Raw genomic sequence first — 23,325 nt, forward strand, 5'->3', positions numbered from 1 at the left:
GTTTTTCTCCGGTACCAGGAACCGAACTCATGACCTTGCGCTTGCCAGGCAGGCGCTTTTGCCGCTGAGCTAAATCCCCAGCCCCAGCTTATCACTATTATGGTTCAGTGAGGCCTAAAAAGCAGCTATTAAAAAAGCAAAACAAACAAAAAAACCCACCTCAGCAAGAGTCTTTACATTCCTTAGTTGAAATAGTCCTTCAATACTGCAGAAACCTCAATCTTCTTACAGCCAAAACTTGAGGGACTTACACATTAATAAAGGAAACTTGTTTTTGGATAAATAACTAACATCAGGTAGAAGTGGACCTTAAAACAATAAAAGGAAAATACTAGATTTACAGATAGTCTCCATGAGCATGCAGGTCTAGGAGCCAGCTAGTTTACAATCCCTTAAAAACACTGTCTTTTCATTCTAGTTCTTATGTTTGGGCCATGTATTTTTACTCTCTCGGTAAAATTTGTTTTCACCTAAAGGCTTTCAAACTCCAGATGGTCATGCAGATAGAAGCAACGATAAATGTGCTGGACTCCTTTTACTGGGGTCCACTTGATTGGGAACTTTTCTCATGAGTTCAGTGGGGGTTTTAGAAGATTTTTTTTTAACTTTGGTTTTTTGAAACAGGGTCTTGCTGCATAGTTCAGGCTGCCCCTGAACTAACTATATAGCCCAGGCTGGCCTCAAACTTGTGGCAATCCTCCTGCCTCAGCCTTTTGAGTGCTGGGATTATAGGCATACACCACCTCGCCTGGCGGTTCTAGAAGGTTTTGCCTAAAACTGCCAATCGTACTTCTCCACAGAAGCAAATACTCAATGTCACTAGGAACTCAGCAGATTTGCTTAGTTCACATTGATACATCTGAAAGAATTTTGTTGAAACATAATGAAACAACTTTCACATGTTAGTTGATGTTTTTCATTGTCTTTAAAGAATACTGTGGAAGGCAGATTTATGCTCTTAGTGTACAGAAAATCAGAATTCTATTTGCTCAGAGATGAAATTTGTTGAGAATTGTGCCCCACATTTAAAGATACTCCTAAAAGTTTCTAATAAAAATAACCTCAATATGGGGCAAAGAAAAAATAGTGGAGTTTTGAGTTCCTTCTACGTACTTGATAGTTTATCAACAATGAAATCTTGACTTTAAGGCTATCACTTGTTTACCAGTTATATCACAATTTCTTATATTCATGAAAGAAAATGTTTTCTTGCTGGTAGCTAAAACATGTATGTTGGTAACTACTGTGTTCCACTTCCTGAAAATAAGATCTAACTGGAAAATAAACTTCAGCTGTAATTAATTATAGCTGGTCATTACCATGGTAATGGCCAGTAAAACGGAGATTATACATCACTATTCTCTTGTTCCTTTGCTACTTTGTAATGGTAAGGAAGGCAAAGATAGGCTGATTGGGGCTGGCATTTTTTAAAAAATCTCTAGTTAGGTCTTATTTTTGGGGAAACATTGTAGGTAGAATTTTTTACTTTAACATTTTGGTTTTACTTAAATAGAGTTAAGGTTTGTTTCTTTAGTATGTATAGCTGCAATCAATAACCTTATGCCTTTCTTTAATCCCTTCTTCTAAAGGGTTACAATAGAAGTATTTCCCGAACAGAAACGATAATACGCTTTGCTTTTCAAGCCTCTATCACAGTTCTGTGTATTGCATGTCCCTGCTCACTGGGACTGGCCACTCCGACTGCTGTGATGGTGGGTACAGGAGTAGGCGCTCAAAATGGCATACTTATCAAAGGTGGAGAGCCACTGGAGATGGCTCATAAGGTAAGACAGTGTGCACAACTAAAAACGGCCTCCTCCACACTCGCAGTAACACCCCTAATGAGCAACACAGAGCCCTAAGTTACTTCCACATGGTTCATCCGCGGTTCCTCTTCTGGGACTGTCCTGAGGGTTGAAGTAGGAAAGATGTTATTTTGATTCTGCTCCAAGTTGGCCTTTGATCTCTAAAAAAAAAAGTACTCTACTATTACTTTCTTACTCCTGATAAGGAAAATCTAGACACTTATTCCAACTCAGACTAGATCAGTATTTAGGAAAGGAAGACAGAATAGGTATTTCCTGGGAAAATTTGCTGAAGTATAGCAGACTTCTAAGGCATTTATATGAGACTCTACCTGTAGGTTCTTCAGTAAGAACTAGTGGCTGCGATTACAGGACAGTTGTTGCTTTGCCTTTGTTGCCATCAGTTGGCAGTGTGCAGCTATGATTTCAAGAATATAATCATCCCTGATCTCTCTCATTGTAGGATTTCTATGACAGTCTCAGTTAAAGCTACTTGACTTTGACTAAGCCATATTCTTGCTAGTATGTTCTTATTATGAAGGTATAAAGTATATACAGATGCATATGGTAAACACAGAATATAGTTGAGAACACATCTGCAACTCACATACCCAGTGAATCAGGCTAGTGATTTTTATGCAAATTTTAAAATTTTGATGTAATTTCAAACATAAAAGTTGCAAGACTAGTATAGAAAACCCCTGTTCTTTACTGTAGCGGTTGGGTACCTTTCTCAAGAACAAGGACACTCTGTCATGTTACCACAGTGCAGTGATCAGTGTTAAGAAATTAATACTCATGTAATAGTGTTATCTGTAGCCCATGTCCCAGTTTTCTTAGTTGTCTCAATAATGTCCTTTATGGCTATTTTTCTCTCTTCCAGAACCATGCTTTGTATTTAATATTCATGTCTCTTTCATCTCTATTCCAATTTTATGGCGAATGTATTCTCTAATTCCAGATTCTTCCCTTTCCTCTGTGCTTGAGTTTCCCACATTGGTTCCCCGAACCGTCTCTTCTCAGCCCAAGTTTCTAACGAAGACCCAATCAAGTCAGATGATCATATCTGCAACTCACTGAATTATTTGCCTCTTCTCTTTAATCATATGCCTGTTGCTCAGATTTCCCCAGTGAATCTATAACTCATCAGTATTGAAAGCCTTTGCATTTTCCTGGGTGTGCTACAGACATTTCTTAATTACCTATTAACAGTCAACCTTGAGCCATTAGCTCTATTTGTTTAACATGCATTCACAGACATTTAGCAGGATTGAGCATTTGAACATTTGCAGGGGAGAGTATTGGTTACAACTAGAGTATTTCTTTTCTTATTCTTCCTTTTTTTCCTCCCAAAGATAAATCAGTTTATGAAGTCAAATTAAGTGAAAGGCCAGTTTATTAAGAAACAAAATAAATGGTAATCTGTCAAAGTAAACCTTTTTCTCATTTCTGGAAAGACAATGTTAAGGATTTTCAAGTCATATAAGTATTGTATTTTTAAATTTTCTTGCAGGTAAAAGTAGTGGTATTTGATAAGACTGGAACCATTACCCATGGAACCCCAGTAGTGAGTCAAGTGAAGGTTCTAGTGGAAAGTAACAGGATATCACGCAATAAGATACTGGCCATTGTGGGAACTGCTGAAAGTAACAGTGAACACCCTCTAGGAGCAGCTGTGACCAAATACTGCAAACAGGTACAATTTTGCCATTTATATTAAAGTAACCATCTCCTGTAAGAATTATGCTGAGCAAATACAGACTGGCATTTTACTGTAATTTATGTATATTGTTGATATGAGGCTAAATAGACTTTGATTTTGTCATTTAATTATATGGATCTTAGTTTCTTGAAAATAGAAGAATGAACACAGAAATTAACTACAATCCAGTCATATGAATAACTTTTGTTGACATGAAAAACTAGGGCCCAGGATGTAACTCAATGGTACAGCACTTGCCTAGAACACAAGGCCCTACGTTTCCCAGCACTGGAAAAAAAAAAAGAATGCATATTTATGATAGGAAAATTCAGATAGTTTGGAGAATTACATAAGAAGTGAAAAACCTCATTCCCTGCCTTCTTCCATAATTCCTCTCTTCAAAATTAACAATTGTTAACCCACCAGTCTTTTCTTTTTTGTTTGTTTGTTTGTTTGTTTTGTTTTTTCTCCAGTACCGGGAACCGAACTCATGACCTTGCTCTTGCCAGGCAGGCGCTTTTGCCGCTGAGCTAAATCCCCAGCCCCCCAGCAGTCTTTTCAATGACAATTTTATTGAGATACAATTTGTATGCTATAAAGGTTATCTTTTAAAAGCAGTGACAGTAATTTTTGGTACATTCACAAAGGTGTACATATTTTAACTGATTTTTTGTTTTTGTTTTTTTTGGGGTGGGGCTTACCAGGAATTGAACTCGGGACCTTGTGCTTGCCAAGCAGCGCTTGTGCCACTGAGCTATGTCCTGTCTCAACTGTTTGATTTTTAAGAGATAGTGTTTTGCTATATGGCCTAGGCTGGCCCTGTATTCCTAGGCTCAAACAATACTTCTTCCTCAGCCTCCTGAGTAGCTGGGACTACTAGTGCCATGCCACCACATTCAGCTTATGAGCCATTTTATTCATTCATTCATTCAGCAGTACTAGGAATTGAACCCAGCGCTAGCTTTCACACTGAGCTGTATACACAGCCCTTTTAAAATTTTGAGACAGAGTTTTGCTGAAACCCTTGGGCTATATTGCCTAGGCTGGACTTGAACTTGTGACTCTCCTGCCTCAGCCTCCCTGAAGAGTTCTGGTATTACAAGAGTTCACCACCATGCTTTTATTAATAATTTTAAATAGACCATTATGTATGTATTTATCATTGTACAAAATTTTACATAGAAAGGTCAATACAATGACCAATATTGTTTTGTTTTGTTGTTGTTGTTGTTCTTGGTGGTATTGGGGTTCAACCAGGACCTTTGCACTGAACTATGTCCCCAGCCCTTTTAATTTTTTTTTTTTTATTTCAAGACAGGGTCTCCCTAAGTTGCTCAGTTACCCTGGCTGGCATGGAACTTGTAATTCTTCTGCCTCAACCTCCCAGAGTGCTGGGATTATAGATGTGTACCACCATGCCCAGCTTCTAGATTTTTATTGTAGAGAAAACGCCTGTGTTTGATGTTAAGAAATGCCTCACATTAACAGCCCAAGGAAAGCACTTAACTAATGTTTTAAATCATTTAATTTCAGTGTAACATAAAGGTACAAGTGTATCTGTATAGAGGGTTTTTTATTGCCTCAGGCCCAGAGAGTATAGCTCTCCTTTTCCTTTAAACTCCTGGGGTTCTAGAGGGCTGGACCCATTCAGACATGTTCACTCCACTGTCTCCAAGCCTGTTTTATTTTGGGAATGTGGATGTATGTGTATAAGCCAGAAATCTGGACTATAGTGAATACTGAGTAAGGAATGAATACATTGTGCCTGTGAGCATGCTGTCTGCACATCATGCTCCAGGCTGGGTTTTCAGTGATAGTCTCCTAGCCTGGCCGTGTGGTATGGTCCTCAGTGCCCCTCCCTGACCTATTCAGAAGCTGCTGTGTTTTCCAACTTTCAGTGGACCAGTTCCCTGATCTTCCTTTGCCCTTTTCTGCTTTTTAATCTTACTAAATGAATTTTCCAAATGAGGAAGTACAGATTTGCCTCATTGTTTCTAATGGCTAAATTACATTCTGTTGTGATTCATTTGCTTGGGTCTTAAAATGCACACTGAACGTCTTTGTCTGTACATTAAATACGTATTGGTACATTTGCTAGAAAAAGTAAGCTTGTGGTTAAATTTTGATAAATATTACCAACATCTACATGATGAATATTACAAGCACCCATACAAGAAATTATACTTGCTTCCCCCTGAGCCCAATTTATGAGTGCTTATTTCCCCACATTTCTACCAGTTTTTTGTGAAAAATATTTTCTTGTTGATAGTTTGCTGTGTATTTCTTTAATAACAAGTAAGGTTTAGCATTTTTATATGTTTATTGGCCATCTGAACTTGTTTTTTCTCTAACCTGTTGTCTATAGCCCTTGCCTGTTATCTTACTTTTCTCATTGCTAAGACAAAATACCTGACACCCAAAGTTAAAGGAGGAAGGGTTTATTGTAGCTCACACTTTGTAGGTTTGTAGAAATTTCAATTCATAGTTGGCTGGCTCTAAGGCAGAGTGGCATGCAGAGGAGAAACAGTTCATGGCAGTCAGAAAGCAGGAGGCAGAAGGCAGCAAGCAACGAGGTAGTGAAGCAGCAAGCAGCAGTACACTTAATCCAGCATCACGCACTCTAGATGTGACCACCTCTGACAAGCCCCGCCTATGACTGCATGAGGCTTTGGGGGACATTGAGACACAAGTCTTGGCTAGATGGGGTGGCATATGCTTGTGATCCGAGCACTCGGGAGGCTGAGGTAGGAGGATCATCATGAGTTCAAGGCCAGACTAGGCTACATAGTGAGTTTAAAGTCAACCTGCACTACATAATGAGACCCTGTCTCAACAAAACAAAAATAAAATAAATAAGCCTTAATACCCATTTTTCCATAGGGTTGACTTTTTTATACTGATTAGTGTAAGTTATTGGTTAATTATCTCAGATTAGTTTTACAATTAAAATGTGGCAGTTGGTACCTTGGTTATGCTATTTGTTTATTCCTTCCTTTTTACATATTAAGTGTTACTGACTGGGCTTAGCTATGCTCAAATCAAACATAGACGATGAAGATAGAAAACGAGCCAGGAAGGGGCTGGGGATTTAGCTCAGTGGCACAGCGCCTGCCTGGCATGTGCAAGGTCATGAGTTTGGTTTCCGGTACCAGAAAAAAAAAAAAAAAACGAGCCAGGAAAGTGATGGTTCCAAGAGTTCTTTGCTTTACTAAGGATAAAGCATCAGACTAGAGAGAGCACTCTGATAACTAAAGGACTTGTTTTTTCTTACCCTTGCCTTGTGTGGAATAGGAAACTTGACTTGATTACGAATTAAAAATTTAAATTGTAATTTTATATTGCAAAGGGCAGAGAATATCAATAAGCCTTTTATGGTTTCCATAAATTTGAGAAAGTAAGATTAAAACTAAGGATTTTAAGACTTTCCTATAACTTGGAGTGTTCTACTCAATGCTCCGTTCCTTTATCCTTATCAAAATTCACTGTCAAGTAGACAGCTTTATTCAGAATATTTAGAATTTAACAAGAGTAATTTTTAATCTTGCAGATGGATGACCTTGGATTATTAGAACAGCAGAATAAATTCTTGTTTCTCTTTGTTAGGAGCTGGACACTGAAACCTTGGGTACCTGCATAGATTTCCAGGTTGTACCAGGCTGTGGTATTAGCTGTAAAGTTACCAACATTGAAGGCTTGCTACATAAGAATAACTGGAAGATAGAGGAAAATAACATTAAAAATGCATCCCTGATTCAAATTGATGCAAGTAATGAACCATCATCAACTTCATCTTCCATGATTATTGATGCCCAGCTCTCACGTAAGCTGATTTTCTTGTTAATAGCAATTGTTGGGCAGTTACAACCTATGGCTAAGTTTATAACCCTGAAAATGTTATATAAAAAATAAAAACCAGCATCACGCTTTTACTCTCTGAAGTCATTTTTTACCACGGGCTTTCTGATCATTTCACTGAAGTTACATTTCCTAACTATGACACCAGTATAAGGTGATGAGGCCCAGCCTTAACTGACCTTCTATGATCCTTCTTTTATTTGTTATTACAAGAACACCATACCTTTTATCTTTCACAAGATACTGTGATCCTCCCTTTTGTGCCCCCTGCAAGTTGCCTTATGTATGGAAAATTATGGTTCTCAGGCAGGTGTTCTTTCCATTTTTGTCACAGTTTTTATTCCTTTCTCATGAGAAGAGGTATCTCTCTTCTTGCCTAATAAATCCCTTCGTCTTCGTTATAGGTCCCACCTTCTCTTAATTCCTCAGGGACTTCTCTCTCTGTGTTATATCCCCTTGCTTCTTTGTTTTCTATCTCTCTTTCTGTAGTAGCTTTTTTTTCTAAACATGTAAACATTTCTTTCATCAACATCCCTATATTCCCATCTTTTCCTTTATATCTGAGCTTCAGGAAAGAGTAGTACAGACTTTTTTGAATTCACTTACTCACTGCAGAGTCAGGCTTCAGTTCACTGCAGTCCAGCTTCTGTTCCATTCATAGCCCTGAAACTATTCTTTCAAGGTCACCTGTGTGCAGACCTCAGTGCCTTCTCCACTGGTCATTTTCTGTTTTTGTCCTCCATGACCTCACCAAGGCATTTTATGATGCTGATCGTTTCTTCCCTCCTAAAACTCTTTACTCCCTTGATCCCATGACCTTGCTTTCTCTATGTTCTCTCACCTTCTAATTCTCTTTCGATTCCTTTTTTCTCTTGCTCTAATATTGAATGTTGAATGTTCTTAGTGATTTATTTGTTCTTTGTCTTTTTTACCACTTTCATATTTTCTCTGTACAGTCTCATCCAAGCTCATCAGATTTTCTACCACCTGCTATTACCACTCCAAAATCTGTATTTCTAGTCAACACCTGTTTCTTGTGCTTCATGTTGGTCTTCCATCTGTCCCCAAAACATGAACTGTCCACCTAAGTGTTTCAGCACCTTTCTACCCATTTATGCCCAAGTGATTTTATGGAAATGGAAATCTGATCATATCATTTTCTGAACATTGCCTTTATTAGAATGATTTGTAACCTGTTTTTGAATCATGGATCTTTTGGAGAAATATGATGAAAGCTGTGAACCTTCACCTGATAATATGCTTGTTTTAGTGTTTACATATGTACCGAAACCATCTGTCGATCATGGTTAAGGATCCCAGCTTTATGTTTATTATTTACTTACTTACTTATTTTTTGTAGTACTAGGGATTAAATCTGGGAATTTTGCACTACAGTACATTCCCAGTCCTTTTCTTATTTTTTCATTTCGAGGTCGAGTCTCACTAAGTCACTAAGTTGCTCAGGCGGGACTCAGACTTGAAATCCTGCCTCAGCATTCCAGAGTACTGGGATTACAGGCATCTATCATCACACTCAGCTATTTTATTTTTTTTGTGCTGGGTATGCAACCCAGAGTCTCACACATGCTAGACAACCACTCCTTAACACAGCCATGTACTCATCCAGGGTCCCAGCTTTAATGGTTTGCTTTCCTTCAGGATAAATTACAGTCTCTCCTTGTTCAAGGTGTGTTCCCCATGTTAGGTCTTCTGCCTCTGTATATCACTCATCTTGTCTTTTTCACTGCTGTACATGCACTCTGTGTTCTATCCATGCTTAACTACTTACAGTGTGTCATTTTCTGCTTATTAGATCATTTCATTTAGTATTTTCTTTATGTAATGGCCTTATCCACAGATAGCAGCTGCCTTGTGAGCTTATGCTTACTGTGATAAAATCAGCATGCCACTGGCCAAAAAACAGACCTGAGGATAGTGGAACAGATTAGAAGATGCCGACACAATCCAAACACATGCAGCCACCTTATTTTTGACAAAGGGGCCAAACGTGTTCACTAGAGGAAATATAGCCTCTTTAATAAATGGTGCTGGAAAAACTGGCTCTCCACATGCTAAAGACTAAAACTAGACTCATGTCTGTCACCATGCACTAAACAAACATCAAAACGGATCAGAGATCTAAATATTAAAACAGAAACACTAAATCTACTGGAAGAGAAAAATAGGTAGAAATCTTGAAGACATAGGTGTAGGCAGAGAGTTTATGAACAAAACCCAGATCACACAGAAATACTACAAAGAATTAACAACTAGGATTTCATCTTATTAGAAAGCTTTTGTGCAACGAAAGAAATCACCTAAAGAGTGAAAAGACAACCCACAGAGTGGGCGAAATTTATGTTGGCTATTCTTCAGACAAAGGACTTATATTTAGAAAATATATGCTTATCTTTCAATCCCTGGCTTCCATCTCTCTTCAGTGTGACTGACATATGCTGCTCTCATTCTTAAATTATATCTGAAATTAATCCCTATTGTTGTACTGGGCACATGGATGATAATTACTTAGCAGTTGTTTCTCCTAGATTGTGTGACTTTTTGTTATTTATCTGTGGACTTCTAGTATCAATTATACTGACAAATAGGAAATCATTCAGTAGCTTTCATTGAGCATCTACTGTGTGTCATGTACCTAGAGGTATAGCTCAATGGTAGAGTTTATGCTTATTATTTAAGCCCTGACTCCAGTCTCCAGCACCACCCCCCAAAGAACCCAGCAGTGAGTAGAATAAAGTTCTTGTCTCATAGAGCTTACATTCTTGATGGAATACAAGGCAGTGAGCAAATAAACAATGAAATATAGTATGTCTGATGAAATATAGCATGTCTGTGGAAGGAAATAAATTGGGGTAAGGGGTAAAAGGAGTGCTGGGAGTAGTGGGTACTGTTTTGTGTAAGCTGATCAGCATAGGCCTCCTTGGGAAGGTGGTTTTGGGCAAAGACCTGAGAAGGTTGAGGGATAAGGCTATATTGAATGTCTCTGACCAGAGTATTCCAGGCAAAAGGAATAGCAACTATGAAAGCCTTGACTCAGGAGTGTGGTCGGCTTGTTTGAGGTGGGGCAAGAACAGTGTGACAAGTGCAGAGTAGATGAATAGGAAAGGGGTAAGAGACAAGGTCAGAGAGGTAGTGTAGGACATGTGAGGACATTGAAAAGACTTTGAATTTTACCCTGGGACTGGGAGCTATTTTAGGGTTAGAGGGTTAGGGCAGAGAAGGGATGGAATCTGACTTAATATTCTAAGAGTAGTACTCTGGCTTCTCTGGTAAAAATACACTATGAAGGTGGGTACTGAGGGTAAGAATAAAAACTGGGAGATGAGTTAGTGGATTGTTGCCATAATCCAAGTGAAACACAATAGTGGTTTAGACCAGTGTGGTAACAGTAAAGGTAGTAAAATGTAGTCAGGTAACAGATATGTCTTAAAGGGAAAGCCAAAAGATTTTCTCATGGATTATACATATAGGAGAGATACAAGAGTCCAAACTATGCCAAAGTTTGTGGCATGAATAACTAGAGAAGTATAGAGCTACCACTTAAATAAGATGAAGAATACCACAGGTTGGGGAGGGAACAGAATTAGAGACCAAATCAGGAGTTTAGTTGGTTTTTTTGTTTATTTGTTTTTGAGACAGTCTCACTATGTAGTCAAGCTGGTCTTGAACTCACTATGTAGCCCAGGCTGGCCTTGAAATTGTGGCAATCCCCCTACCTCAGCCTCCTGAATTCTAGGATTACAGGTGTGCACCACCATGCCTGACAGGAGTTTAGTTTTGCACATATTAAGTGTGAATACCTATTAACTGTCTAAGTCATATAAATGGAATTATCAAATAGGCGGTTTACTACAGGAGTCTGGAGAGTTTGTAAACACACTGAGTTGGACATACAGATTTGGGAGTTGTTTGCTTATAGAACAGTGGTGTCCAAAAGAGTAACTATAGTTGCATGAAATTATTTAAATTAATTAAAATTTAAAGTTTAGCTCTTAAATCATATTAGTCCCATTTCAGTGCTCAGTATACACACCTGTGTGTTAGTGGCTATTGTATTAAACAGCAGATATAGAACATTTCCATCATTGAAGAAAGTTCTCTTGGATAGTGCTGATATGGGTGGTATTTAAAGCCATGAAAATGGATAAGATCACCAAGGTATGTGGGTAGAGGGGGAAAAGACCAATGACTGAACCCCAGATCACTTCAGATTCTGAGATGAGGAAGAAATAGCAAAGACAGAAAAGCAATGACAAGTGAGGAGGTAGCTCAGAATAGTGTGGTGTCCTGTAAGCCAGACATAGAAAATATTTCCAGTGGGGCTGGGGATTTAGCTCAGCGGCAAAGTGCCTGCCTGGCAAGCGCAAGGTCGTGAGTTCGGTTCCTGGTACCGGAGAAAAAAAAAAACAAAAAAAAAAAGAAAATATTTCCAGAAGGGAGTGAACAACTGTGTTAAATCCTATTATGCTTTATATCTAGATGTCCCCCCAAAGTTTCATGCACTCATGGGTGGGTCTTTTGACAGGTGATTGAGTCATGGGGATGTGATCATCATTAGTAAGAGTAGGCCACAGATGAGTTTATAGCTAAATGTGATTTTAACAGGTGGAGCCTGGTTGAAGGAGGCAGGTCACTAGAGGTGTGGCCTGAAAGGGCATATCTCCCTGCTTAGCTCCTCCCTTCTCTAGCTCTGCTTCCCCTCCACCATGCTGTAGGCTACTTCTCTGCCATGTTGTCCTGCTTTGGAGTTAGCTGACTATAGACTGAAACCTCTATAAACTGTAAACCAATGTAACCCCTTTCTCCCTTAATTTGTGGGTGTCGGGTATTGTATCTCAGCAATAAAGAAAATAACTAAGATTTTGGCACCATAGAAGTGGGGTTGTTTCTGTGACTATATCTGAGATGGCAGTGCATGAAGCTGTGAGAGTGAAGCCCAAAGTGCAGTGGAGCCCCAGGAATTTGGAAAAACGAGAAATATGGAATGTCTGAGGAAAGTTGCAAAGAGTGACCAAAGCCAGGCCGAGAGAGAAGCCATGATGCTAATACCCATGGGCAATGTTACAGCACAAACCTTTGGAGTTAACATCTCATGGCCATAATTTGCCCCAGGTGCTGGACATGGACCTGTAGGATTTAATGTTTGCCCTCCTGGGTTTTGGTCTTGGTCTCTTTGGATTCTGTCCCTCTGCTTCTCTCTTTTAGAGTAGGAATGTTTATCCTGTACCACTTTATGTTAGAGCATTTAACCTCTTTTTGATATTTATAGGGCTCACAGCTGAGAGTTTGCCTTAAGTCTCAGAGGAGACTTTGTACTTAGACTTTTCAGCCATGCTGAAACTGTTAGGATTTGGCAACTCTTAGAGATGGACTAAATGTATTTTATATAAAGGGATGTATATAAATCTTTTGGGGGTCAGGAGTAGAAAGTAATGGTTTATATCTGTGTGTCCCCAAAAGCCTCATGCTCATATATGGAGCTTTTAGGAGGTGATTGGATCATAGGGATTGATGATCATGAGTGGATTAGTCCACTGATGAGTTTGTAGCTAAATATGATGTAGGTGGAGCCTGGTCTAAAGAGGTAGGTCACTAGGGGAGTGGCTTGTAAGGGCATATCTCCTTCCCCCACTTCTCCCTTCATGCTTCCTGCTTTGCTGCTACCATGCCATGAGCAGCTTTCCTGTTCCATGCCCCTATACCATGTTGCTCTGCCCTGGAGCCAGGCAACTGTGGACTGAAACATCTACCTACTGAATTGTGAGTGTTGGATATTTTGTCTCAGTGATGAGAAAAGTGACTAAGATGAGTGCTGATAAGGCAAATGGGAAGAGAATTGAGAATATACCACTAGGCTAATTAAAGGTCACTGCTATATACTGTATTAACAATTAATTGAAATAGAAGAGACAAAAGCTTAATTGGAGTAAGTTCACAAGAGAATGGAAAAACATGAATTGGAGGCAGTCAGTAGAGATAGCACTCTTTTAAGTTTTTCTGTGTGAAGAAGCAGAGAATGTGGTAGCTAGAGGTAGATGAGAGTGAGGTTTTTTAAAAGATGGGGCAGTATACAACATATTAAAAAATTGATTTTTCAGGAAAGAAAAGGAGAAACTGTTGGAGGCATGTTCTGCAGTAGAGAAGAAGAGGGATCTAGTGCACAAGTGGAGAGGTTGACCTTAAATAGGAACAGAGTCAGTTAATAATAACAGGAAGGAATCTGGGTGTGGTGGCACATGGCTATAATTTCAGCAATCAGGAGGCTGAGGCAGGAGGATTGTTGCCAGTTCAAAGCTGTCCTGGGCTACATAGCAAGACCCAGTTTCAAAACAACAACAAAAATAACAGAACAACAGATTATATGGACACAGGAGGAACAAGTAGCAGGGTAGATATTGCAATGAGTGCTTATCAATATTTTCACCTGGTTGCTTCTGTTTTCTTTCTCAAGTGTCTTAGTTTTACTCATTGCTGAGACAAAATACCTGACTCACAAAGTTAAAGGAGGAAAGATTTATGTAGCTCACAGTTCATAGAGGTTTCAGTTCATTGTTGGCTGGCTCAAAGCAGGGTAGCATCACAGAAGAGCAACAGTTCATGGTGGGAAGAAGGCAGCAAGTAGTGAAAAAGCAAAATAACATGCTGCAAGTGACACAGTAGCCCTTTTTCTGTCCCTTGTATTATATCCAGGCTGCTCACTCTAAGGTGGTTAGATATAATGTAGATATAAACCCTAAATGTAGGTAACACTCACCCCAGGGAATGCCTTCCCATTATCCACTCCCAGAACTATGCCACACCAATCAGTGAACTAATTTAGTAATCACACTCCCTTGATTCCAATACCTCACACTTAATCCCAGCATCATACACTTTAGATCCAGCCACCTCTGAAAGACTGCAGGAAGCTTTGAGGGGACGTTTAGACATAAACCATAGCATCAAATAAGAAGCAGAATCATCTTCTGATATATGAATAGGGGAGAAGTTGGAGGTTTGAAAGGAGAGGTAAAGGTGTGAAATACCCATTTTAAAGAAATGAAAAAATGAGTGGCCTAGGGAAATGTAGTTGAATTGGCAGAAAATTCTAAGGCTTACTTAAAGTTAATAGTCACAAGTTTAAAATGAGACATAAGCATGGCTGCATGTTTATCTCCAACACATTCAGCTACTAATGTACAATAAATATTTTGAATTTAATTGAATTGCTATAGAAGATCAAAGGGAAAGGCTCACTAAGAAAGTAACATTTTAACTAGTTGTTAAAGAATATGGTGGAGTTTGCTACTGGGAGGGAGGGGTAAAGACATTTCAAGTGAAGGCAGCAATATATGCAAAGGCCCAGAGGTATGGAAATGCAGAATATATTCCTAGAAAACTTGAAAGTCAGTGTTGGTGGGGGTGTTCTACTAAAAATACACTGAAGTGACTGCAAGGTTAGAAAGGAAGAACTTGCCTCATAAAGTTGTTATAAAGATTAAATAAGCTCACTAAATGTTATTCCATACTTATTTTCAGGTGCTGTTAGTACTCAGCAGTACAAAGTCCTCATTGGCAACCGGGAGTGGATGGTTAGAAATGGTCTCATCATTAACAATGAGATAGATGACTCCATGACTGAACATGAAAGGAAAGGACGGACTGCTGTATTGGTGGCAGTTGATGGTAAGGTTTTGCATAAGTATGAATTGTTTGTTATTATGTCAGTTAATGTTTTATGTGTATTTTTAAGAGTCTTAGGAATCATGAAGGTTGTTCAAAAGCAGCTTGAATACAAAGTGAAAATGATAGCAACATATAATTGTTACTGATTAAAGAGTCTTGCTGGGTGTAGTGATGCACACCTATAATCCTACCACTCAAGGAGGCTGAGGCAGGGGGACTGAAAGTTCAAGCCCAGCCTGGGCAACTTAGGAACTTATTGAGACCGTGTCTCAAAGCATAAAAGGAAAAAAAAAAGGAACTGGGGATGTAGCTCAGTGTAATGCCTTGGGTTCAATCCTTAGTACCACATACAGAAAAACAGATCCATAGGTTGGGGCCCTGGTTTCTATACTCAAAACACACACACACACACACACACACACACACACACAGCTTAAAAAATTCTCTTGCATTTGCTTATCATTGTTATTTTTTCCATAGCCTGTTTTACATAAAATCTAACCATAGATTTTTTTAAACCTAGAAATAAGAGTAAAATTACAGCAAAGTAAAATATCATCATTCTGCCACAATATATCAGTTTTAATTTCATATATTCCATCCATGATTTTGTTGACATATACATTATTGTATTAGTATATGCATATATACTGTTTTAATGAATGTACTTTATTATATATAAAGTTTACTTCAGCAAAGCTGAATAAAAATTTAAAAGCCCTTGTACATATACTATTATATTCCAATTTATTTTGCATAATAAAGTATTTCATTTTTGCTACATAATATCTACCTACCTACCTACCTACCTACCTATTATTTATTTATGCCTACCTGCATGCAGGCAGGCATGCAGTACTGGGGATGGAATCCAAGGCCTTGTGCATGCTAGGCAAGTGTTCTAGCATTGAGCTGTATTCCCAGCCCTTAATTTTATTTTAATGCTGCATAACTTATCAAACTTTTACATTGTAGTTATTTCCCTGTTACAAATTTGGGGTATTTCTTTTATTTCACTATTACAAATAATAGTACAGTAAATATCTTGAGATTTTAAGTGCTTTCATTTGTTAAATTATTGTTTAAATTTCTAGTTGTAAGGTTAATTGTTCAATGTTTGAAATCCTTGTTAAGTATGAAGACAGTATCTTCTGGCCTTTTTACATCCAGGAAGAAGCAGAAAATACCATTTTACTTTTGTTTTAAAAATAGAGTAACATAAGTTCTTTGTAGTAGTTATTTCCCTACATAAAAATAAAGTAAGTTTTTTGTAGTAATTTTTCCTTATATATAATGCCAGTTTTATCCCTGCTCACTTACCACTTTTAAAAGAAAATTATTAGTTTGTTTCATTTGCTTTTAAATTTATTAAAAAAATTTGCAGTTATTAGCAAATACCTGTCTTAAGGAATATTGTCTTTCAGTAGCCAGTACTTTTTTTTTCATTTTTCTATTACTACATTCATTAGTTACTTCTGTGAAATTCTCATAACCAAATATGGAAATTTGTTACAAGTTTTGTGGTATAAAGTCTATATGAGCTCAGAGATATTTTGAGTTAGGCCAAATGCTAAGCCACTTAAAGTTCATTTCTTTCTGAAATTTTACATTAAAATATTATTCTACTTTCATCATATTCCAAACTGTTTTCCTTTCTGATCCTGCTGTGTTAGATGAGCTGTGTGGCCTGATAGCCATTGCTGATACAGTGAAGCCTGAAGCAGAACTGGCTGTCCATATTCTGAAGTCTATGGGCTTAGAAGTAGTTCTGATGACTGGAGACAACAGTAAAACAGCTAGATCTATTGCTTCTCAGGTAATTGGTTTACTTAGTTGTTGGGGTGGAGGTAAGTAGTAACTTCTAATTCTTGCTACATGGATTATTTATTGTATTCACATGCCAGGAAAATCACATTACCTATTATTTTCTTTATCACCAAGTAGCTATATCTGATTCCTTACAGAAGAATTAGCATGCTATGCTTTTTGGACTCTGGGCTTTTTGTTGGAGTGGTATAAATAAAAAAAGAAAATTCTTTTTTATTTATTATGCTTAGCTCTTCGGATACTTGAGTAATAGTGTACCCCAGTTTCTGTTGGTATTTCATGTGAAACATTGCTCATATTCTTCAGCAGTGCTGCCAGCCTAAGTCAAGCTCTCATGATCTCATGCCTGAAATAGACAATAGCTCCCTACAGGTTTCCCTACTCTGTCCTGAACACAAATGGAACTGTTTCCGTAATGCACCATTTTTCTGTTTGATGCTCACATTTATCTTACCTCTGACATTTTTCAGTCTTTTCTATTTTGGAATGCTTTCTCCCTAAATCTAGTAAATAACAGAAGGAATATATGAATATTTTTATATAAAAATACAGAAGAATGTAAAGAGTTTATCATCCTTTTCCCATATTTCCCGTCCAGTTCTTATTGTTCCCCTATTTTTATTGGCATATATGCTCATATATAAATGGGTAGTTCTTGTATTTTTAACATAAATTGGATCATTTTGTGCAGATTATTCAGTAGTTTGCATTTTCAAAATTTATTTCGTAGAGCTCTATTCATGTTTTTTTTTTTATACTGGGAATCGAACTCATGACCTCCTGCTTGCCAGGCAGGCACTTATGCCTCTGAGCTATATCCCTGGCCAGAGCTTTCTTCATGTTAAGCATAAAAAGTTATTTCATTCTTCGTGCACTCCTGAACGGAATTTCATAATAGGAGTGTATCATAATTTATTTAACCATTTCCATAATGATGGACATCTAGGTGATTTTGAAAATTTTGTTGTTGCAAACAGGCAGTAATAAATACCCTTGACATCTTTCGATATATATGAGTCTGTCCAGAATATACCTAGAAGTGGAATTATTGGAGCAGATGATATGCACACTTTGATAAATGCCCTCCAAAAAACAGTACCAATTGGGGCTGGGGATTTAGCTCAGCGGCAAAAGCGCCTGCCTGGCAAGCGCAAGGTCGTGAGTTCGGTTCCCGTACCGGAGAAAAACCAAAAAAAAAACAAACAAAAAAAACAGTACCAATTTATACAATCCACACCAGTATATGTGAAAGCTCACTTCTCTACATCATGACTGGATGATATCAGTCTTTTAAAATGTAGGCATCTGGGGGGGGTTAAAATATGATGAGTCATTATTGCTCAGTTATGGTCCAGGTACTCATGCAATAAATTGAATTTATTTTCCTCATGTAGGTTGGTATTACTAAGGTGTTTGCTGAAGTTCTGCCTTCCCACAAAGTTGCTAAGGTAAAGCAGCTTCAAGAGGAGGGGAAGCAGGTAGCCATGGTAGGAGATGGTATCAATGACTCCCCAGCTCTGGCAATGGCAAATGTTGGAATTGCCATCGGCACAGGCACAGATGTAGCCATTGAAGCAGCTGATGTGGTTTTGATAAGGGTAAGTCCTGTGATCTGACCTCTGAGGAGTGTGAAACTGCACAACATAGCGATAGTATCATAAAGTATATAGAACACAGTAATTCTGTCCTAACTCCAATGTTCCTCTCAATCAAGACCCAGAAAATTGGGGATGGGAATATAGAAATTCTTATTAATTACCTACTATCTCAATCCAGCAATGTAAATGAGAATTGTAAGCTTATAACATGAAGAATAAGATCTAGGATTATAGTTGTAATAAAATTACCTTCAACAAATACTTGCTGAAGGTATCATAATATGATTTTATCCTTATACCAGCGCACAGCCCTAACAGTATTTTCAGAACCTTAGGAATAATACCTGAAAAACATCTTCTAAGGCTTACTCAAAGTTTTAGCGATAGCTGAGATTTATAGTTAATTCGCATACTACCATAAGGTACATATCATCTTTGATATGCACAGTATCAAATACAAAAGCTATTACAAAGTTAGAATCTCTCACTAATGTCACCAATATTTCTGTTCTCAGAATGATCTTCTGGATGTAGTGGCAAGTATTGACTTATCAAGAAAGACAGTCAAGAGGATTCGGATAAATTTTGTCTTTGCTCTAATTTATAATCTTGTTGGAATTCCTATAGCTGCTGGTAGGTGACTCAAAACTATTACTCATTTTCCCATTGAAGTCATTAGAGATTTATCATATTGAAAGCTTAGGTCTTGTTAATTTTGGGGTGTGTGTGTGTGTGTGTGTGTATGTGTATGTATGAGTGTGTGTTTGTGTTTGTTGCTGGGGATTGAACTGAGGTACATCTCCAGCTCTTTATTTATTTACTCTTTTGAGACACAGTCTTGCTAACTGACCCAGGCTGGTCTAGTTCTTACAGTCCTCCTACTTCAGCCTCCCAAGTAGCTGGGATTGCAGGCATGTGTCACCCTTCTTACTATTAGTCTTTGTATATAGGTTGCTGGTGTTGTGAGATGTAATGTTAAAACCAGCAATTTTCATTTTCAGTAATGTTCATTATAACCTAAGAATATATGATCATTCTGACAGGTTTCTTTTTCCCTCATACATCAACATTGAAAAAAAAGATACAGTGAAAATCTCTGTATCCTTCATCAAAGCTCATCACTTGATATTTTCCTATATTACTTTGTATCTTTCTCCATATACTCCTACACACACACACACACACACACACACACACACTTAATTATTTTTACTGAAGAGAACCAAATTACCTTTAATCTTAGTACCCAAACACAACCACTCTTAGTGTTTTATACTTTTCCTTCCACTCTTTACTCTGCATTAGTTTTGGTCTTGTTACATATTTGTGACTATCACATAGAGAGAATTTTCTGTTCTTAAAATTTTATTGTAGTTGACAGGTGTTCTTTTTGATTGTGAGGCAGTGTGTGTGTGTGTGTGTGTGTGTGTGTGTGTATGAGAGAGAGAGAGAGTTTTATTTAAAGAAATACGAGCAAGAAATAGTGATCTATATTTGCTCAATACATACCTGAGAATCTCCTACATTGAGAGATATGGTAAGACTTAGTAATTACAGGAGAAATAGTTGCCACTTTCTTAAAGTCTCTGGTTTGAGAACTAATAAAAAACATGACATTAAAGCAATTACAAAGCTCTTTATCAAATACATACAAATACTGAGAGGGCAAAGAGCAAAAGAACAATTTAATCCAGTAAGATTAATTCATGGAGCAAATGATTTAAAACATTACACAAGTAATACATGATACGTATAGAAAAAGTAGAAAAAAATCTCAGGTAAGCAAATAAAAAGTACAAGTGCAATAAGTATATTTTATCTCCATGTGAGTAAATATTAAAATGTCTGTCAAAACCAAGTATAGATTAGTTTGTACAACATTAACTCCCATGAGATTATGAAGTGATGCAGCCACTTTGGAGATCAATTGAGGACTATCCACCTAAAGCTAAACATGTGCCTATGTTATTGTGACCTGGAAGTTTCACCCTCAGGATATACCCTAAAGAAATTCTCAAACATGGGTACAGGATATATGTTCAAGGACGTTCACAGCAACACTCTAGGTAAACTTGGCAAAAAATCTCTACCACCAAGCAGATTAAAATGCTGAATATCAAAAAAATAAGTTGTTAGAAACACATTGATAATCCATATAGTATGACCTACTCTAACTAATCTAACTTGTTACCCAGGAGTGTTTATGCCCATTGGTTTGGTTTTGCAACCCTGGATGGGATCTGCAGCAATGGCTGCTTCATCTGTTTCTGTGGTACTTTCTTCTCTCTTCCTCAAACTGTAAGTATGATGGCTTACTCATGTGAGTACTTTATATGCCTTTTATTGTCCATATTCAGTCTTTGCAGGTTTTATTCTTATACTGATCAATTATAACCTCAAGCTATTCCTAATAATAATTATTGTAAGCTAAAAATAACTAGCTATGTAATTGTCACTTCATATAGTTTGTACATAATAACCACAAGCACTGAGTTGGGTAAAATCTAGTCCAGTGGCTCTGAGAAGTAGACTTTCTGATCATAAGACTCCACACAATTCATTTCAAGCTACTTTTCTAGCAGTGACCACTTTCGTACATTTTATGTGAGACAACTCTTCCATTTGTGCATGTAGCAGGCGTATAGTTACTTGGTTATTTTAAACTAATGTCCAAGTGACCTTTAATCAGGCAGGGGCTTGACAGAGAAGGTTTCATCCACCTCACCCCAGTTAAATCAAGCCGCCTACACACCAGTATAGACTCAGACACATCTGGATGGCAAAGCGCCTCCAGGGTACTGGGAACCACCAACCTAGCGCCAAAAGTGCACCTAGTTTTCACGCAGCCCCATCCCAACCTCCTTCCCGGATCGAGCCCGGCCCGCCCTCAGGGGAGTGCAGTCAGTAACCTGATTATGATCATACCTCCCAATTTTTGGTGCAATTCAGAGTATTAAAGATGGACTGGAAAAGCGGTATGTTGCAGCTTACTTAGCCCTCACAGTGGTAGGAATGGGACCCTAGTGCTTCCACATGACTCTGAAATATGAAATGCAGCTATTGGATGAACTCCCAATGATTTACAGCTGTTGCATATTTGTTTTCTGCATGTTTGAGTGCTTCAAGACAAAGAAGTCAGTAAACTACCATCTGATTTTTACATTAGTTCTATTCAGTTTAATAGTAACCACAGTTTATCTTAAGGTGAAAGAGCCTGTGTTCCATCAGGGAGGAACTGCTCTCTAAGAGAATGCAAAACCAGATTCCCCAAAGCTGCTTTGGAGATTCAGGACACTATTTAGCCTGAGAGCTATCCCATGGTATACCATCATACAATCAGGAAGAGACCCACTTCAATTCCAGCTTCACCCAGGAGAAGCTGCAGTTCACATATCTGGTTCCCAAAATTTTCCAAAGCTTCTTATGGAATAGATACCTCTCTTACAAGACTTGGAGCTCTGACCAGAGCCAATGTAGCCATGTAGAAAAGAACACAGGTAGTAGCTTGGGCTGGTAAAACACCATTCATCCTTCTCCCTATTCAGATAGATAGATAGATGGATGATAGATAGCTAGACAGACAGACAGACAGACAGACAGACAGACAGATAGATTTCCCCTGCTCTTAGCTCTTTTTCTGGGGAAGGAAACAGTTTATTCATGTATCTAGTGCCCCACCTTCTCCAGGATGCCCCCAAATCTAGTATCTGTCTTGCCCGTCTTCATGCTGTGAAGTTAGGCACCCAGAGGAAAATGGAGGTGGTGACATAGGCTGGTAAACACCATAGAAACCTCCTATCCCAGCTCATCGTCCAGTGAGTGGATGAAAATCATACTGCCTGTTTCTTCCTGGGGAAAGACAAAAGTTGGTAGAGACCCCTACAATCTCTGGCTGGGCAGGTTGATGAGAAGTACTTGACCAGCTTGAGAAGACTGGGAGAGGCACCTGCTTTGTCTGGTGTGCAGACACCAACAGAGAGTCATGGAAAATAAACAGACAAAGATGTTCCAAACACAGACACAAGATAATCTCCAGAAACTGACCCTAATGAAACAGAGAATTCAAAATATCTGTCAGAAAATGATAATGGCTGAACTCAATAATTCACTAGAGTGGTCGAACAGTAGACTAGGTCAAACAGGAAAAGATAAGGAATCATAAAGACAGGACACAAGACATAATTCAATCAGAGGAGCAAAAAGAGAAGAGTGAAGAATGGTTAAGGGAATTATGGATACGGGTGGCACATGCCTGTAATCCCAGCACTCAGGAGGCTAAGGCAGGAGGATCGTTGTGAGTTTGAGAGCACCCTGGGCTACAAAGTGAGCTCAAGGCCATCCTGAACTGCATAGCAAGACCCTGTCTCAAAACGACTAAAAAAAAAAGAAAGAATAATGGCTGGAAATTTCCAAAAGCTGAGGGAGGAAACCCCAAGTTCTAAGAAGCTCAGAGAATAATAAGCTGAACCCCCCCAAAATATTTCATTCCTAGACACATATAATCAGGATTGCCAAAGTCAAAAAGGATTTTGAAAACAGCAAAAGAGAAGTACTTGTCACATTTTAGGGAACCTTCATGAAACTATAAGCAGATTTTTCAAATTAAATCTTACAAGCAAAAAGGAAACAGGATGATACATTCAAAGAGGTGAATGAGACCACCGCGGGAAAGGCTTTGGACTCGGGTAGCCTTGGTGAGCTGCCTGGGAGCCCCGATACTCCAGCTGCATCCCCTACTGCCACCGCAGGAAGGGCCTTAGAGAATTCTTGAACAAAAACGAAACTGCATGGGAAATACTTCAAAGAATCAAGAACTGGGATCTTACCTTATTGAAAAGTTTTTGCACATCAAAAC

The 23,325-nt window shown here is 38.3% G+C and overlaps 1 protein-coding gene across 3 annotated transcripts in view; it reads left to right on the forward strand.

The window, feature by feature from the left end:
- Positions 1–23,325, forward strand: part of Atp7a (ATPase, Cu++ transporting, alpha polypeptide) — a 160,255-nt gene that overhangs the window by 134,683 nt on the left and 2,247 nt on the right. For all 3 annotated transcript variants that reach the window (XM_005412629.2, XM_005412628.2, XM_013508826.1), the window contains exons 15-22: positions 1,590–1,784; positions 3,319–3,501; positions 7,111–7,327; positions 14,899–15,045; positions 16,719–16,861; positions 18,267–18,470; positions 18,986–19,103; positions 20,666–20,768. In XM_005412629.2, coding sequence (XP_005412686.1) covers positions 1,590–1,784; positions 3,319–3,501; positions 7,111–7,327; positions 14,899–15,045; positions 16,719–16,861; positions 18,267–18,470; positions 18,986–19,103; positions 20,666–20,768 — 1,310 coding nt within the window. The remainder of the gene's footprint in view (positions 1–1,589; positions 1,785–3,318; positions 3,502–7,110; positions 7,328–14,898; positions 15,046–16,718; positions 16,862–18,266; positions 18,471–18,985; positions 19,104–20,665; positions 20,769–23,325) is intronic.

This window comes from Chinchilla lanigera, unplaced genomic scaffold (assembly GCF_000276665.1).
Source record: "Chinchilla lanigera isolate Chin_1 unplaced genomic scaffold, ChiLan1.0 scaffold00156, whole genome shotgun sequence".
NCBI lineage: Eukaryota > Metazoa > Chordata > Mammalia > Rodentia > Chinchillidae > Chinchilla > Chinchilla lanigera.